The following is a 13741-nucleotide window of genomic DNA, read 5'->3' on the forward strand; positions in this document are numbered from 1 at the left end:
TATATATATATATATATATATATATATATATATATATATATATATATATATATAATATATATATATATATATATATATATATATATATATAGAGAGAGAGAGAGAGAGAGAGAGAGAGATTTAAATATTTTTATTTCCGGTGGACTGAATACACAGCTGTGTTTTCAGTCCACTGGTAGACTGCAAACACAGTTCACAACACAATGGTCAAGTTATAATAATGAAAGTTTAAACTTTCACTAATCTATCAAGGTTTGTTCTATAGTTTTAAAAATGCTATAATATATTTACAACTTTATTAAGTAAACTCATGACAAAAGATCCACGTTGAAAATACAATTTGAAAGAAATGAGTGTTTTGTCATCAATAATATAAAATTTCGTAACAACAAGAGATGAAGTGAGTAGAAAAGTTCCAGAAGACAATAGAGAATAAAAATTTTCGCGGCGGTGGTGGGGTTTGAACCTGCGACCTTATTGGTACGACAACTCCGCCTGGCCGGCGAGAGCGTGACTCTACCGTGTGAGCTATCCACGAATACAAAAATATTCGTATCAAAATAAGGTCGCACCTCCGTTGGAGGTGTACAAAAACGTACCGTTTTGATTTTTATGCACCTCCGTTGGCGGTGATGGTAAACTAATGAATATGTTGCTGCATACGTCCATGAGGTTTAAATAGTTTTAGATTGTAGTTTAGCATGCTGCTTAGTGATTACCTATGTACGTTTATACAATGATAATAAATTAAAGTATAATAACAATAATTTAAAAAAATCAAAAGTAAAAAGAAACATGGCACACAAATACTGATCTCAAATAAATAAATAATTTTAGAAAATTAAAGTCGAAGTTTTTTAAAAACATAAAAAGTTAAAAAAAAACAAACATAAAAAAAAAAAAAAAAAAAAAAAAAGAAAAAAGAAAGAAAAAAACAAAAACAAACAAAAATGATGTCTTTCTCAATAAGGTAAACTTTAAAAAAAAATGTCTACAATGGGAATCGAACCCAGTACTTACAAGGTTAGAGCCTGACAGCTTGTCCACTGGGCTACGGAGCCACCTGACTGTTCATCAGATTTAATGATAAGGTCCAAATACAGAAACACAACGCTGATGAAATTGGGTGGGATGCGCATGCGTGACGGAGGTGTATAAAAACGGTCCGTTAAGATACACCGTCAACGGAGGTGCATAAAAACACCACGTTATATAATAAATGTGATATGATTTTAAACATGTTACTCATCCCTTGTGTTGGTTGATTTCAACTTTGGACGATTTCACGTGTCATAATATCTCTTTCTCTCTCTCTCTCTCTCTCTCTCTCTCTCTCTCACTCCTCTTCTCCTCTCTCCCCCTCCTCTCTCCTCTCTTCCTCTTTTCCTCTCTCTCTCTCTCTCTCTCCTCCTCTCCTCTCTCTCTCTCTCTCTTTCTCTCTCTCTCTCCTCTCTCTCTTCCTCCTTCTCTCTCTCTCTCTCTCTCTCTCTCTCCTCTCTCTTCTCTCTCTCTCTCTCTCTCTCTCTCTTCTCTCTCTCTCTCTCTCTCCTCTCTTTTCTCTCTCCTCTCTCTCTCTCTCTCTCTTCTTCTCTCTCCTCTCTCTCTCTCTCTCTCTCTCTCTCTCTTCTCTCTCTCCTCTCTCTCTCTCTCTCTCTCTCTCTCTCTCTCTTTCTCTCTCTCTCTCTCTCTCTCTTCTCTCTCTCTCTCCTCTCTCTCTCTCTCTCTCTCTCTCTCTCTCTCTCTCTCTCTCTCTCTCTCTCTCTCTCCTCTCTCTCTCTCTCTCTTCCTCTCCTCTCTTTCTCTTTCTACTCTCTCTCTCTCTCTTCTCTTTTTCTCTCTTCTCTCTCTCTCTCTCTCTCTCCTTCTCTCTCTTCTCTCTCTCCTCTCCTCTGTGTTTCTTTTTTTTTTTTTTTTTAAAGAAATCTATCTGCCTACTATTAAGCCCTATACAAGGATCTCATTTCTCTCTTTTGAATTTTGACAAATCATTCCCATCTATCAAAACTTCATCCTCTCAAATGTGTCGTTGTATTTTGATAGATCAGTACGCGATTTTAAACCATATAACAAATGGAGTGTCAGATTTCTTTTTGAAATTTTTAAATCATCCATATGAATTAAAAAATGAACATTTCAAATTTTGGAATTTATGACTCGAGACACATGAAACAAAAACAACAAACTGACATGTTTACAGGTTTGCTTATGTTTACCGCTAATATAAAGTCACCAATAAATTGAACATTGCGAAAATGAAATTTTAAAGAACAAACCATACAATGAAAAAGTTCTAGACATCTAATTTACAGCTGTAACTATGGATCCATAAACAAAAACCTCACCCAAACTTAAAAGATTAGATCCATGCAGAAATAATTTTGAAAACCCTACAATGATACCGGGCATCTCAATATTGTAGATACAACCTCACACATGGAAAAGAATACACCAACGGCGGACCGAAATCTACCTTCGCGTCTAGAGACCCAACAGGACATCTGAACTCCAGGAGATTCCAACGTAAAGGTCAAGTAGTGTTTTGGATCCCTGTCAAACTCATAGATTCTATATTAAAACAGCCTCTCATTTTCCATTATCTCAACATTTCTTATGGTGCTGTGTTTCATTTTTCAGTGTTCCTCCTTACATCCTGTACAGAGAAATAATGATGGAAGGATCTTGTAAAATTGAAATGGAAAAAAACGTAAAGCTTTCACATGAAGATTTCAAACATTTGAATGTCGGATTGGAAGTTTTAAAGACAGAGAATTCCTTCCCATCATTTACTACTGTTGAAGATCTAGTGGAAACTGGAAGGTCATCGGAGACTGCATGTCAGTCTTCTGATGTCAGTGTTAAACTTGAATTGAAAGATTCTGAAAATATTCCAGAGTCCCATTCGAAGTCCGTGACTGTCAATGTTAAACTTGATGATGAAGATGTCAAGGCAGAGAACTTTTCCTACACTTGTTCACAATTCACTGATGTTAGTGTTAAACTTGAAGGTGAAGATTCACAGAGCATTGATATTGGGGATAATGTTAAATTTGAATCCAAAATGACAACAGAGCTTTCATCCGTGACATCATCACTTGGGACACAACTTCAGGTGAGATATTCCTTTCTACTTCCGTGTGGTCCCTGATGATGATGATGATTGTAATTATCGCAACAATGAGATTTTGATGATAATAATAATAACATAAAAATAACAAAGATTGATAACCAGTCGTTGTCCTTGTTTAGATTGTTATCCCAAAAGAACACAAAAGTCTCCAAAACATTTTGTGACTTTTCCTTGTCCTGGCCTATATCCCAGAAGAACACAAAAGTCTCCAAAACATTTTGTGACTTTTCCTTGTCCTGGCCTATATCCCAGAAGAACACAACAGTCTCCAAAACATTTTGTGACTTTTCCTTGTCCTGGCCTATATCCCAGAAGAACACAAAAGTCTCCAAAACATTTTGTGACTTTTCCTTGTCCTGGCCTATATCCCAAAAGAACACAAAAGTCTCCAAAACATTTTGTGACTTTTCCTTGTCCTGACCTATATCCCAGAAGAACACAAAAGTCTCCAAAACATTTTGTGACTTTTCCTTGTCCTGGCCTATATCCCAGAAGAACACAAAAGTCTCCAAAACATTTTGTGACTTTTCCTTGTCCTGGCCTATATCCCAGAAGAACACAAAAGTCTCCAAAACATTTTGTGACTTTTCCTTGTCCTGACCTATATCCCAGAAGAACACAAAAGTCTCCAAAACATTTTGTGACTTTTCCTTGTCCTGACCTATATCCCAGAAGAACACAAAAGTCTCCAAAACATTTTGTGACTTTTCCTTGTCCTGGCCTATCTGACGGATCACTATTTTTGTAATAAATTTTAAATGGAGGAATTGAGTTAACACTGACAAGTTTTCTTTATTTTGTTTGTATCAAGTTGTGTAGTGGCAGTGGCTGTTCAACCTTGATATAAAATCTCTACCTTTATTGTTTCGTTTTATTCTATTCTTTCTTTCTCTTCTTTTTTGTTTTCCAGGAACCCTGCAATGTCCACAAAGGTGATCAGAGTTATAAAACAATTTGTGAGGAGCCTGTTCCTTACAATGGTTTGGGTTCAGAGGTCACGTCCGTGGTCTTGGAGACGAAACAAGGTACAGTCTATAACGATATTATTGTCATTACCAATGCCTAATGAATTAACACTAGTTTTGAACATAGCTATATCATGAAATAAAGTCATAGAGGATAGGGAAATGATTAGCAGACTTACTGATTTCAGGTGTGCGGGTATTTCCAGCTTTGTTGTGTCTAGGTAGATCGTATCTAGTTGTAATATCTATCATTGACAATGTTTTGTCATTTTTCAAGGTTGTCTGAATAGTTAAGGTACAATCATTTTACTCGAGACAGGCATGTCTTTGTTTACAGGGATGTGCAGGATGATCAGTGGTCTTCCAATGAATTATTTTCCATCAGACTTCTATATTTCTTCACAAATGTGTCCGACAGGGCGCTACTGATTTCTAGGATGTGAATTGATAGTGATTTTTCCATGCATAATTCCGTTTGCCTATATGTATTTGTTTTTAATTTGGTAATGTTTCTTCCTCCTTTCTCATTGAATGGTTACAGTTTTATACCTTTCTCTCTGCCTTTACCCAAATGGTTAAAGTTTTATACTTTTCTCTCTGCCTTTGCCCAAATGGTTACAGTTTTATACCTTTCTCTCTGCCTTTGCCCAAATGGTTACAGTTTTATACCTTTCTCTCTGCCTTTGCCCAAATGGTTACAGTTTTATACCTTTCTCTCTGCCTTTGCCCAAATGGTTACAGTTTTATACTTTTCTCTCTGCCTTTGCCCAAATGGTTACAGTTATACCTATCTCTCTGTCAGTCAAATGGGACGCCTTGCCAGCATCAAATAAGTTTTGATTTTGATATTTTGGAATTAAGTTAAGTAAATACATTTTTGGGGTAACAATTAGTAACAGGTGTTAACTTTATAGATCCCATTCAGTCTTTTTGGTCCATTCTTATTTATTTATTATTATTATGATGATTATTATTATTATTATTATTATTATTATTATTATTATTATTATTATTATTATTATTATTATTATTATTATTATTATTATTATTATTATTATTATTATTATTATTATTATTATTATTATGAATATTATTTAATTATTATTATTATTATTATTATTATTATTATTATTATTATTATTATTATTATTATTATTATTATTATTATATTATTATTATTATTATTATTATTATTATTATTATTATTATTATTATTATTATTATTATTATTATTATTATTATTATTATTATTATTATTATTATTATTATTATTCCAACAGAATCACAGACTTTAAATACCGAGAATAAGAATCAGCAACAATCAAGTTTTAGGACTCAAGTATGGGACGTTCTGGAGAAAAGTGAGTTGATTTTAACAGCAAAGAAAAGTACAGAGGAGAGAAGGAAATATTTCTTTTTTATTGTTATATAATTCTATATGGAACGGTTTTAGAGCATCATCATCAAAAGGATTTTTAGAAACATTTTTTTGAAATAATCCCTGTCAAAACATGTCCCTTGGAAGAGAAATAATAATGTCTCTATCCATTGGTTCAAAAGGAATATTAGGTTAATAATTAACATGCATTGAGTCATTCAAAATGCATTCCCTTTCATCCTATTTGCTAGACTTAAAAACAAATTGAGGATCTTTGGGAACGACAAATAATTGATACGAGATTGGTTAGTGATCAAACTGATCGCTTGCTTTTAACCAGGCATGCCACATTAGTTGAAATTCTGTAAAGTGTTAACTCTGGTGGAATGGGTTTTGTGTGCCACATATTTATATTAAAGGGGCATAAATTGTAATGGTAAATCCTTGTAAATGAATGATCATTAACTCTGCCACGGTCACTGACATTTTTTCATATGTTATTATGGCACAAATTGTAAAGGCGTATATTGTGAAAAAGTGCTTGACAAAATGTTAGAAAAACAAGTGAAAGGAAGCTCTGTATCACTTTTTGGAAATGATCTGGGTTTGATGCTTTGGTCCTGTTTCTGGTATCTGGTGTTTTTGTTTTCATTTATTTTTCTGGAGAAAGAAACTGAGCGCTATCATTCGATTAGGAGTTGAGGCCTTGATTATCTTAGTCATTATTTTCTCGATAAAAAAATAAATAAAAAAATAATGGAACCAAACTAATCATCCAAACAGCAAAGAAAAGTCCCCAAAATATAAGACTTGAGATGAATAAATTTTATGTATTGTTTAGGGCCAGCCAACCGTGATTAATTATTACGATCAGAGGGACAATTATGCCAGAAATAATAAAATATTGCATTCAAAATAAGTAAATGTAGAGTAGCCCCCTTTCCCTACATCCCTCCTCTGATTTGCAATGGAGACAATAAACTTAAATGAACCATAATAATAATAATAATAATAATAATAATAATAATAATAATAATAATAATAATAATAATAATAATAATAATAATAATAATAATAATAATAATAGTAATAATGATGATAATAATAATAATAATAATAATAATAATAATAATAATAATAATAATAATAATAATAATAATAATAATAATAATAATAATAATAGCACTACACAGATAATTTAATCATTGGCTTGATTGATCTTGCTATGATAGCTTAGTCAATAGTGAGACAATGATAGTTTGTCGATCGAGTTGGTTGCCGTTGTTCTGTTCCAACTTGAAAACGAAAGTGGGATTTCGGATAGCCTTAATCAACGCTAACAGTATCTAAGTGGTACCGTCAAAGTTACTGCTTGTTTCTGAAAATGGAGCTAGTCATTTCATTGCAGTTAACCACAAACGTACAGTTTGTGAGGCGATGTGAACGGATACTGTGCTTTTTTGAAAACGGACAAGGCATTCGCATTGCGGTTAACAGTTGGCAAACAGTATGTGAGACGGTGTTATAGGATACTGTCTTTTCTTGGTTACAGGTAGAGCTATTTGCTTGGCTTTAACCAAGAACAGTATCTCAAAATATTACGCTATTATTTAATGTTAGAAGACTTCCACTATGTAATAAAATTAAACAGTTATGAATGAAAAATCTCAATGTGTCGATTGTGGCAAAAATGGTTGGATGTGGTCAGCCAGATACTATCCTTTTGTTGGTTTGGGCAGAATTGACCAGAAGATGCATACTCAATGTACCAAATTTATCCAAAGAGAGACAGGATCGATCTAAACTAAAATAAAGCAAGTTATATCCAACCTACACTGTCATTTTGATTATTTTACAGCTATAGAAAAATATGGAGATAACACTTAAATGTCCTTTAATGAAATTGTTTGGGAATCACATCAGCCAATAGGCATAAACTTTTCCATACAGATTAAAGACAAGTAACAAAAGTATCTATGAGAAAAAAATGTTCTTCTTAAAAGATGAGATGTGTAGATATAGCCATAAACTAGAAATAAAATAAACTTCATAACATTCAGATTTTTCTTTGTTTCAAAAATTATCAATTCAGGTTTCAATTGACCTCTCTATGACAAATAAGTGTGGCTACAAAGACCCCCCCCCCCCCCCTTTTTTTTTTTTTTTTTTTAAATTTCTTTGTGCATCTATTTCAGCTGGCTATGCAAGTCTGGCTACAGAATCGATTGTGACTCAAATGGTAGAGATGTTGATGAATGACACACTGGAAACAGAGGAACAGCTTGCAGCTCTTCTGGGAGTCCAACCTGACGCACAATCCAATGGTAAAAATTTCAAATTTGATAATTTAATCAAGACATGTGTCAAGTGTTTGAGATCAACTGGCCATTGACCACTCATGGCAACTGGATCAACCAGCCATTGGGCTGTGAGTGGTTCATAAAATTACCTCTCTTCCCTGGAGGAAAGAAAAAGATCACATAAACCTCTTTACGTCCCAAAAATCATGTCGTCAATCCATTAAATTTGTTTTCATAATAAAAAAGCTGGGTTACTCGTTCTGGGTAATACATCATAATATTTGGAGTCCCATTAATTTATCTACACCACTAACCAGGACTTTTTCATGATTTCCTCTAAAGATTTCTTGTACAAGCAAAATTAGATCAAAAGTCCTTCAAAATAGCAATATTGACCCAGGGCTTGAAATAAATAGCCTGACACCCTTCAATAGTACAGGCCTGTAAATCTAGTGTCGGATTTCCGGCAGTACGATTTTGCTCTATAAGTGCTAATATTAAAAAAAAAAGAATAATAGTAAAAATAAAATTCGTAACATCAAAGATATAAAAAAGAAAATAAAAGACTTTTATTTCGTTCCTCGAAAAAATTAGATTTTATTCCGTTTCAAATGCGGACTAAAAAAAAACCTTTTTATTTGTCGCATCAAAGACAAAACAAAACTTGCCGTCTATCAGTTAACTATAATATTATCATGCCATCTACACGCTCCGCTAGATGTGGATGTATTCACTGCCTGGCTACTGTGCCACAGCCAGCAAGAGAGGGTTGCAAAGTTTGCGCGAGTCGTCTTCACACACACACCTAGTCAGTAAATAACGCGCGCACAGAAGTGTGTCGAACCGGACAGGAAGGTTTCTCTCTATTTTGCTACCGACACACATACATATCTCCGGTTCTCATATCTTTTTCTCTATATTTTACTGGTTCTGTCCCGATGTGAAACTGAAAAAAAATAAATCGAAATAATTATTTTTCTTCGAAATATATATTCTTCTTCGAAAGCTCTCAAACGACCGCACCACCTCCTCTTCTTCTTCTTCGTAGTAGTCGTCGTCGTCGTCGTCTTCTTCTTCTTCTTCTTCTTCTTCTTCTTCTTCTTCTTCTTCTTCTTCTTCTTCTTCTTCTTCTTCTTCTTTCTTCTTCTTCTTCTTCTTCTTCTTCTTCTTCTTCTTCTTCTTCTTCTTCTTCTTCTTCTTCTTCTTCTATAAGAATTAATCCAAATAAACGAAAGAATCAGCGTAAACACAAACAGGAGCGAAGATACGCAGCTTCCCGTGTCAAGCACAAGATACACATCCTTCAAAAGGGTAGGAATTGTTCTCTTCCTTTCATTTTACAACTAACTCAGACCTGGACCCTCAAATAATTGGGATTTTTTTTTGCTACCATAAAATAAGGACCTCGTTATAAATAAGTAGTGGAAAGTGACATGATTCGACTAGTCAATTGACGTGTCATATCTGTGTTGTGTCCATATTTTTGTCCTCTTATGTCTATTTTCGCGTGTTCAAAAAGTTCCGACAATTTTTTCACCAACCATTTACAGGCCTGATAGTATATATTGAAGATGATTTGAAAACTGAATGCGATGATCAATGACCAAAGGCTTGAAAATAAATAGCCTGACACCCCGAAATAGTGTGTTGAAGATGATTTGAAAACTGAAAGGGGTGATTAGTGTCCTAGGACTTGAAATTAAATAGCCTGACACCCCAAAATAGTATCTTGAAGATGATTTGAATGAATGAGATGATATGAAAACTGAAAGGGATGATTAGTGTCCTAGGACTTGAAATTAAATAGCCTGACACCCCAAAATAGTATCTTGAAGATGATTTGAATGAATGAGATGATATGAAAACTGAAAGGGATGATTAGTGTCCTAGGGATTGAAATTAAATAGCCTGACACCCCAAAATAGTATCTTGAAGATGATTTGAATGAATGAGATGATATGAAAACTGAAAGGGATGATTAGTGTCCTAGGACTTGAAATTAAATAGCCTGACACCCCAAAATAGTATCTTGAAGATGATTTGAACTCTGAATGAGACGGTCAGTGATTCACTCCATCTCCAAACCAGTTCTGAAAGATTCATGCCTGAAACAATTTGATACTTTGAAAAGCAACCATTTGGACATTTTATAAATCCACAATTGAAACTCTGAATGAGACGGTCAGTGATTCACTCTATCTCCAAACCAGTTCTGAAAGATTCATGCCTGAAACAATTTGATACTTTGAAAAGCAACCATTTGGACATTTTATAAAACCATAATTGAAACTCTGAATGATATTTGTGTTGTATGCATTGTCATTGCTGTAAGAACAGCGTCCTATGAGCTTTTTGAGAAGGGTTCTTCTTTAGAATCAGAATGCGGGTGGTTGGATGGGAGCATCACCCTTGAATCATATACCTATGATGTTCGCATGGGTGTACGATCCGATAGTGATGTCGTTTCTTCTTCTCTTTACTAGCCTATCCTGCTTCTTTGGTTTGTGATTCAGAAAAGTGAGTGGAGCAGGCACTTATGTTGGTAACAACAAGATATGAAGTGAGTAGAAAAGTGCCAGAAGACAATAGAGAATAAAAATTTTTTTTCGCGGCGGTGGTGGGGTTTGAACCTGCGACCTTATTGGTACGACAACTCCGCCTGGCAGGTGAGAGCGTGGCTCTACCGTGTGAGCTATCCACGAACACAAAAATATTCGTTTCAAACCCAAAGTCATTTCTAGATCCCTCTCTCACCCACTTCTTGAGATCGCCGATTCGTTCACCACCATCGCGAAGTAATTTTGACCAGCAGTTAAGCTTAATAGCCAATATTCTCATCACAAACATATAACATAGAAACGATTGAGACATTGAGTATGCTCCGGTGTATGGGGTGAACCTTTAATTCAGAAAAGTGAGTGGAGCAGGCACTTATGTTGGTAACAACAAGATATGAAGTGAGTAGAAAAGTGCCAGAAGACAATAGAGAATAAAAATTTTTTTTCGCGGCGGTGGTGGGGTTTGAACCTGCGACCTTATTGGTACGACAACTCCGCCTGGCAGGTGAGAGCGTGGCTCTACCGTGTGAGCTATCCACGAACACAAAAATATTCGTTTCAAACCCACCACCGCCGCGAAAAATTTTTTTTATTCTCTATTGTCTTCTGGCACTTTTCTACTCACTTCATATCTTGTTATCATCATTATTATTATTTATGTATTCGCGTGACCTCATGCTGCATTTGGTTCTTAAATTGCTGGGTAGAATTTTTCAGTCTGGTACTTTGCTGGACACCCTGTCATCATCATCATCATTGTTGTTATTTTGATCACGATTTATTTATATATTTATTTTTGTACAGGTCTTATTTTCAGTATGAACAATTACCTAAATATTGTATTTCATGCTGCCATATCCTTTGACAACAGAATTTGTGTAATGATATTTATGATTTTAAATTGACACATTTATCTTTTGATTTTTAAGCTCGAGATTTGATCAATCTCAGCATGTGGACGTTCTCAATCGTAGCTAACCTATCTTTTGGTTTTACTGATGTTGTTGACATCTAGAAATCAACAGTCTATGTTATTTATACCTACAATGCATAATTTATCACTTCAATATTTTCTCAAAGTAAGAATTCTTTTTTCAATTTTACAGATAGCAACGATGTTGACGGCTGTGACCAGTCTTTGAACAATGAAGACTTTCAAGTTGAAATTGATGTAGATGAATATAAAGACAGTTGTGTGGAGTGGCACAAGCCTGGCACTGAGGTCCAAACCAATCATGATAGACCTTTTGAACAACTTTCTACAAATTACGATGGACCAGAAGCTGATTCTATTGAAATGGATGAGAAATCTCATGATTCTTGTTACAAAAATGTTTCTAGTAATTCAGTCTTCAAGTCATCCATTGATGATCAAAGAGAAGAAAACTCCCATGAGAATTCTAAAATTGAGTCTTATAAATGTTTTTTTTGTTGGAAGGTATTTTTTTGTAGATCAAACTTTCTAAGCCATACTAGAAGTCACACCGGAGAAATGCCATTCAAATGTCCAACCTGTGAAAAGGCTTTTATCTCGGAACAAAAATTACAAGCACATATCAGAACTCACCCAGAAGAAAGGCCATTCAAGTGTCTGACTTGTGGAAAGGCATTTGGCACCAGTTCTCATTTAAAATTACACATCAGAACTCATACAGGAGAAAAACCATTCAAATGTCTGACCTGCGAGAAGGCATTTATTCAGAATCATAAATTAAAATTACATATCAGAACTCATACAGGAGAAAGACCATTCAAATGTCTAACTTGTGGAAAGGCATTTGCCCAAAGTTCTAATTTAAAATTACACATCACAACTCATACAGGAGAAAGACCATTCAAATGTCTAACTTGTGGAAAGGCATTTGGCACCAGTTCTCATTTAAAAGTACACATTACAAGTCATACAGGAGAAAAAGCATTCAATTGTCTTACCTGTGGAAAGGCATTTACCAGGAAACAAAGTTTACAACACCACATTAGAATTCATACAGGAGAAAAACCATTCAAATGTCTGACCTGCGGAAAGGCGTTTCCTGTTGTGTCAAATTTAAATCAACACAACAAAACTCATACAGGAGAAAGACCATTCAAATGTCTAACCTGCGGAAAGGCGTTTCCCGATGTGTCAGATTTAAATCAACACAACAAAACTCATACACGAGAAAGACCATTCGAATGTCTGACATGTGGAAAGAAATATACAAGGAACTCGCATTTACAAAGACACATCAAAACTCATTCGGGATAAAGACTAATCAAGTGTCTGACCTGTGAAAAGGTATTTACTCAGAATGGATGTTTAAATCAACGCATCAAAACTCATACAGGAGAAAGACCATTCAAATGCCTGACCTGTGGAAGGAAATATACAAAGAACTCGCATTTACAACGACGCATCAAAACTCATTAGAGATAAAGACAAAGGCTATTCTATTATCTGCCCTGTGGAAAGGAATTTCTAAAGAACACATATTTACAACAACACATCAAAAATTAGAGATAAAGACCGTTCAAATGTCTGACCTGTCAAAAGGCATAGAATTACTCGTGTTACGTATTTGAAATGACACATCAGAATTCATATTGGAGAAAAACAATTTTTTTAAATGTTTGACCTGTGGCAAGGCATTTACCAGAGTTCCAAAAATTATGTCCTTCAACTTCATTGATTAAATATATTTTTCACGGCATCCACAAATATTTTCACGGGTTCAACTTCTAACTAAATTGAGTTTTGGCCCCATACACTGTCGGTGAGGAGGGGGAGAGAGAGATGGAGCTGAGCAGGTTGCTTAGTGCAATACCCTTTGTGATTTGATAACCTGAAACTGCCCAAAAAGAAAAGAATAATGAAAAATTTATTTTTAAAAAATCAAGTCATAACACTTGATGATCGCGACAAGAAAGTTAACTACAGCGAGTTGTATTCAATAGCTTTACCAATAGAATCATTTCTTTCCATGAGCACCACAAACAACAACTTTCATTTTCATTTCTTGATTGTCGCCTTGTAATGTGACATAAATTTTTGGGCAGACTCTGGGCGTAGCCATTTTAAATGCTTGCCTGACCTGAAGTAATCAGACCCATAGTTAGTGAGTATTTATCACAATATGTTGACACACTAATGAAGGAATTGCATTGTGACACCTGACAATTTCATGTTTACTTTTCAATGGCCTGTGTTAAATTGTGAGTCATGCTCAGGATCTGTAGGGCTATTTTTTAATTTTTTAATATTGATCTTTAAATCCGCGAGTGGGATTTTACTGCCCTCTTGTAATTCTTGGCTCACCGCCTCTTTTGCCAGTCGATCCGCTTCTTCGTTCCCCTGGATACCCACATGACTAGGTACCCAGAGAAAACAAACTTTCTTTTTTTTTAATAAATAATTTATTTGCACCTTCCAAGAT

The 13741-nt window shown here is 34.8% G+C and overlaps 1 protein-coding gene across 1 annotated transcript; it reads left to right on the forward strand.

The window, feature by feature from the left end:
• Positions 1 to 184: 184 nt before the first annotated feature.
• Positions 185 to 13026, forward strand: LOC144957709 (uncharacterized). The gene is made up of 6 exons (XM_078889081.1): positions 185 to 252; positions 2635 to 3109; positions 4038 to 4152; positions 5373 to 5453; positions 7666 to 7794; positions 11435 to 13026. Exons 2-6 carry the CDS (start codon positions 2666 to 2668, stop codon positions 12574 to 12576), a joined length of 1911 nt encoding a protein of 636 aa, XP_078745207.1. The 5' UTR covers positions 185 to 252; positions 2635 to 2665; the 3' UTR covers positions 12577 to 13026.
• Positions 13027 to 13741: the final 715 nt, after the last annotated feature.

This window comes from Berghia stephanieae, chromosome 12 (assembly GCF_034508935.2).
Source record: "Berghia stephanieae isolate SIO BIC M18660-M18661 chromosome 12, UCSD_Bste_1.3, whole genome shotgun sequence".
NCBI classification, from domain to species: domain Eukaryota; kingdom Metazoa; phylum Mollusca; class Gastropoda; order Nudibranchia; family Aeolidiidae; genus Berghia; species Berghia stephanieae.